This window comes from Silene latifolia, chromosome 5, assembly GCF_048544455.1.
Source record: "Silene latifolia isolate original U9 population chromosome 5, ASM4854445v1, whole genome shotgun sequence".
Taxonomy (NCBI): Eukaryota; Viridiplantae; Streptophyta; class Magnoliopsida; order Caryophyllales; family Caryophyllaceae; genus Silene; species Silene latifolia.
This window is the reverse complement of record NC_133530.1, coordinates 50,289,453-50,295,680: the sequence shown is the minus strand read 5'-3', so window position 1 is coordinate 50,295,680 and position 6,228 is coordinate 50,289,453. Positions and strand designations below refer to the sequence as shown.

The 6,228-nt window shown below is 37.0% G+C and overlaps 1 protein-coding gene across 1 annotated transcript; it reads left to right on the top strand.

The window, feature by feature from the left end:
• Positions 1–856: 856 nt before the first annotated feature.
• On the top strand, positions 857–2,227 carry LOC141655344 (uncharacterized). The gene is made up of 2 exons (XM_074462429.1): positions 857–952; positions 1,097–2,227. Exons 1-2 carry the CDS (start codon positions 857–859, stop codon positions 2,225–2,227), a joined length of 1,227 nt encoding a protein of 408 aa, XP_074318530.1.
• Positions 2,228–6,228: the final 4,001 nt, after the last annotated feature.

Here is a 6,228-nt window from a genome sequence, read left to right as displayed (position 1 = left end):
CCCAAAGGCAGTATGGAGAATTTTTGGATTCAACCTCTTTGATACATACCCGCCTGTGCAGCCTTTGCCAGTGCACATACCTAATGGCCAAACTGTTCGCTTTTCAGAAAATGAAGTTCTAGCAAACGTGGTAGCTAATGAGGAAAGAAGAAAAACTATGCTAACAGAATTTTTCAAAGCAAATATTGGGCTACAGGAAGGGCAAAAGTATTTGTATAGAGAATTTCCACAGCATTTTGTATGGAATTATCAGAAAAAATTCTGGAAGCCAAGGGATCGCGGTGTTGTGATTGGACGAGTGGCACACGCTTCTCCTGGAGAGGGAAAGCGATATTACTTGAGATTGCTGTTAGCACATGTTAGAGGGCCTCAGTCTTTTGAAGATTTAAAAACAGTCAACGGAGTTTGTTGAGTGTCGTTTCAAGAAGCTGCGTTAAAGAGGGGAGTGCTGGAGCAAGATAATGTAGCAGATATGTGTATGGATGAGGTTGTCCAGGTAGAAATGCCAAATGCTCTCAGAAGGTCATTTGCAACTATTATAATTTTCAGCTGTCCAAACAACCCTGCCGAGTTTTGGTCGAAATATTATCAATCAGTTTCTGAGGATTATAAACGGTAGTTTCCTTACGAGCCTACCAAAATATTGCAGGAAACTGCAGCTAAGGTTGAGCAATTTTTGGCGGGCATGGGGAAAATGTTTAAAGATTTTGGATTGGATCATTTACATTTTGACCCGGAAATAAGGTTGCAAAGTACAAGGGATATAAGTGATGCTTTAAACGCCCCAATACCCATGGCCCAGTTAGCTTCCCGTAAGGAACTAAATGTTGAGCAGTGAGCTGCGTATAAGGCAATCATGCATCAAGTTAAGTCTGGGAAAGGCGGTGCTTTTTTTATTGATGGACCAGGTGGTACTGGAAAAACTTTTTTATATGGAGCGTTGTATGCAAAGGTACGCTCCATAAGTAAAATATGCTTGCCCACAGCTACATCAAGAATTGCAGCGTCAAATTTGCCAACGGGCAGGACAACCCATTCAAGATTTAAAATACCTCTGGATACTGACGAATCCCTAACTTGCAATATGCCAAAATAGGGAGGATTGGTGTTCTTGATAAGAGAAGCATCACTGGTTATTTGGGATGAAGCTTCAATGGAAAAAAGAGAAAATATTGAAGCCGTAAACATGTTATTCCAAGATGTATGCAGTAGTTCAGAGATCTTTGGAGGGAAGGTAATTGTTTTTGGCGGAGACTTTCGCCAAGTGCTTCCGGTACTTCCACGCCGCACACAGCAAGAGGCAGTTGAAACAAGCATTGTTAGCTCTCCAATCTGGCCACTTTTGACGATCTTTAAATTGACAGAAAATATCAGGGCAAGAACAGACCCTGAATTCTCAAAGTTTCTTCTGAAATTAGGAAATGGAGAATTGCAGACAGCAGAAAGCAGTTTAGTGGCAATACCTCAGCAGTTAATCTTAGAACCAAACGACGATCAACAACCAGAGCAAACTCTAATTGATGCAGTGTTCCTAGAGATTAGTCAGGCCAATTTCAGTCCTGGCATTTTCAATGCGCGAGCTATATTGACTCCAAGAAATGAAGATGTTGACTCTGTCAACAGCGTGCTGATTGATAGGTTCCCGGGCGAAAAACATATTTACCATAGCTTTGATAGCGTGGTGGATGACAACTCAAATGTTTACCCTGCAGAGTTTCTCAACTCGTTGTGCCCTGCTAGTATGACACCGCATGAACTCACTTTGAAAGAAGATTCGCCAGTTATATTATTAAAAAATTTAGATCCTGCAGCAGGCCTGTGCAATGGAACGCGCCTCATTTGCAAGCGCTTTTTCCCAAACATGATTGAGTGTGAAATTTCAACAGGATTTTATAAAAGAGAGCGCGTATTCCTACCTAAGATTACACTTAAGCCATCTAAGAATTCTAGATTCCCAATAAATTTCCAAAGAAAGCAATTTTCTATTAAATTGAGCTTTGCTATGACCATAAACAAAGCACAGGGACAAACTTTACAGCGTGTGGGTGTGTACCTACCTAAACCCTGTTTTTCACATGGCCAATTATATGTTGCGCTGTCCCGGGCGCGGTCAGCAAAAGATTGCAAGGTGCTTCATATTCCATCATCAGATGATATAAGTGGGAATATTGTTCGAAATGTCGTCTTATTTGAAGTTCTGAGAAGAGCTGGATTAAGGGAATCATAAAAGGTCATGCATGCAGTTAGACAGACTTAATTATATTAAAGGGGTTATCTGTGGATGCACATGAGCTCAGTATGTACAAACGCTTTTCAGTTTATGCGTGTTTTGCATGACGCTTTTAAAAAAAGCGTAACCATGACCAACATTTTGAAGGGAACTTCTTCAGCAATCAATAGTGTGGTAATCTACATTGTTCAAATCACAGAAGGACATTTAGGTGGCAAACATCTACGAAAATGTCCTTATTTGATTTGTATAAAAGTATTTAACTGTGCTGTTGTATTGTGGAACCTTTTGTAGTAGTCATTGTTGAACATTTTGTAGGAGCCGTGTTAAGAAATTGTACTTCAGAACATGGTTAAACAGCTTCAATTGCAGGGGTTAAGTTTATGTTGTTTAGGAGTTCTGCTGTCATAAAATTGCTTGCGGAATACTCATTGTAACAAACTACGTAAAAGAAACCATGTACGCCTAGATTTATTACTAGTTTATTATGTTTAGTTTAAGACAGTTAGCAACGGCACTAACAATTGATTATGTAAATGAGTGCCTGTTTCACAAGTAAAAGATCAAATGCACACGCTATAACATAATTACTATCATTGATAAACCGTATCAAGTAAGATTAATAATTTTCAGCAAAATGACTATTTAGATATCACAAATAATTTTCTTAAATTATAAAGGAAGGAAGTGACAAGACTTAAGCATTGACAAGTCAAAAAGAAAGGTGATAGCTAGAGTATATTAGGATCTACTTTGTTAACTTTCTTTACATATTAAATTAGTGACTACAATACTCAATCACCCAAAATAATATTTGCAAAGTAACTTTAAGATTACCATTGATATGATTAATCATTTAAAAATACTGACACATGTATTATCATCCCCTTATATAAAAGTGAGCAACACATGTTACTATTCCTAATGAATCGTAAAATGAACAATACAATCCAATAAAAGACAGCATTATCAATGACATTATCGAGAAAAAATTTCACTTTTATGTTTTAAGTACATTTTCTCTATAAAATTTATCCCTTTTATGTTCTAATTAAAAATAGGGGAAAGGGCTCAAGCATGGTAGTACTACTGTTTAAATGCGTGCGTACGCTGTTGAAAGTAGGACATATCTTAGTGAAGATTGATGCTGGGCAGGCTAGAGCATGGTAAAAGAGTACTATGGACAACTGCGCGGATCTATTAGAAAGAATTTCACATAAAAAAGAAAGAATAAGTACTACAAAACTGTACCATAACTGTTGAAAGTAGGATGCGTGTTAGCAAACAATGGTCATCAACAGATAAGGGAATGGTGTGGTAGTCAATCAGATTTGCAACGCACATGCACACTGACAGTACACAGGAATTCGCGGAAAAGATAAACAAATATAGAAGAAACATTAAGGGAAGTTCAGTACAACAACCAAACTCAGGGCGAACAAAAAAGGAACTGAACAAGAAGAAAAACAAACCAGATAAGTCCTTGTATAAAATATAGAGTAATTTGTTTCTTACATTTAACAAACTAATTTACAAATAGAAATGCAAGCATTAGAATTTTAATAACAACTTAAATACTGAAACACAAACTTCAAGCATAGGTATGCCAGCAAATTATTTACAAAGCAAAAATAAGAAATAAAAAAGAGAGATTGTAGAAAAAAAATTGAAAACTTACTTTTAGGACTGACTTGCAGCAGGGATGAAACCTCAGAAGAAATGGTGAAGGACTTAAGTGAGGGAATTGGTCCACATTCAACTCGCCTGAAAGTTATTGAGAAGAGCAACACACAGATATCGTCGAAGAATAAAGAACTGCATTATCAGAGGATAGTTTTTCAGGATGAAGAGGTAATTCGTAAATTATATCTTACTTACAATGAAATGTACCATGTTACATGGAAATGGTATAAATAATTACCAACTGATTGAATTTGGAGTATATAAGTTGCACATCAAATTGCAAATGGTGAAAGTTTGTAGTCATAGTACCTTACTTTTAAATGACAGATTTGTATTAGTAGAACATCACACTGCAGCTATCTGTGCCCAAAACAATCCTTAGATACTAAGAAGCGTTCAGTCTGGAATTTGCAATATATCCTTATATATTGGATTTAAAATTATTTGCTTCTCTCAAAAATATAGGGCGCGAAGATCAGGACTACATTGTATGAAGACGATATAGCAGCATATGAAGATATAAGCTTCGATAAAATGGAATATGAGATCTGCAATGCAAAGATCAAGATGCTGCCTGAAAAATATCGCAGAGATGATGAACATCCATATCAACTTGTCTTTGGTACTCAGACCATTATCAAGCTTGTTGAAGGATGCAAGCCTCCTATGGGTCCTGACTATATAAGCATTGCTGCCATTCCTAGAATGGTCACAGCTGATGACAGACATGGTTAGTACTAATAATCAACTTCATCATGTCTGTGTTCTTCTGCAAAGGATCGAATGTTAGTTTACGCTTGAATAGTTGCCTATCAATTGACTATTAATTTGAAGCATAATTTGGGTTTTTGTAGATGTAGTTGCTATCCTAATACATGTGGAAATGCTGCGAGAAGTGCCCCGGGCAGATGGAGGAATCTTAGCCATGCGTGAGTTGGTGGTGATGGATGCCAGGTAATAAAAGTGATGCTTACTTCGAAAACTGAAAGCATAATTTATGGCTAAATTTAATGGCAATGTATAAACAATGTTTGTTGCTCTATACCACAGTACAGAGCAACCACTGATTATCACAGCTTGGGCAGAGTTGGCGACCAGAGAAGGGGAACAGCTTAGGGCAATTGTAGAAACTTTTCCAGTTATTGGTTTCACATGTCTTAAACCATCCAATCACAAAGGTATGCATAAACACATATATCAACCAAGTTCATTACGAATTTTATACTTGGAAAAAAAAATGACAACGTTGTATTTAAAAAAAACGATAGGATTCTCACTATCAACTACAACAGCAACATTTGTGAAGTTCAAGCCTGATGGAGAAAAAACTGAAATGCTTAATGCTTGGTGAGATTGCTAAACTGGGTACTTTAACTTTTGCCAATGTAAAAACATAGCCTATAATAGTTTCCTATAAATGATTGTGAACAGGAAAACGGCAAATATTGCTTCCATTTGTGCTAAACAACAACAGGTTTGAGGAGCTCGTGAACCGGAAACAAGCCGCAGCCCAACAACCATAAGAAACTTGCGAGCTAAAAAGGTTAGCATTACTGAACAAGAAAACATTATTAACTTGGATTACGGTGGCAGCAGGCTTTAAAACTCCATAGAACACAAATAACAGATAAGATTCACATTTACAATCAACGCTAAAACAACATATAAATGACATATTCAATTTACAACGCTAACCAATAACCCTGATAATGCTAACTAACAACTGACAATTCATTGGTCGTGTTTAAAAAAGGCCTTTTTCAAGATGTATGCCAAAAAATTTAGAAATTTTTTAAAAAAAAATGGATGTTCAAACTCAAACTACTACTTACAGCATTGGCAATGTACACAGGCGACAGGCACGCTACAAGATGAACGCCACTGGCTTCATGTAACTATCCCTGAATTTGACAGAAAAGATGTGCGCTTCTACCTAGGTTGTGATCGGTGTGGGACAGGCAGCAAGAAGGAACTAAATGTAACTTACAAGTGCGAAACATGTAAGCGGGAAGGGGTCACTTCTGTACCCAGGTAATCACTCCCTATCATTTTGTTGGAAATGTCGTCTGATATATAAAACTTTAAAAATGAAATCTGAAATGCTTCGAAATTCTTAACAAAGGATGACAATCACATTTGAAGCTATAGACAAGACAGGCTCTTTCATGTTCACTGCATTCAATGTAGACGCTGAGAAAATGTTGGGCAAAACAACTTCAGAATTATATGTAATGCTAGACGAAGTAAGTATCAAGTTAATCTCTCTTCAAAGTTCCCCGTAAAATTAAAGCAAAACAATAGAAGTACAGGCGCAC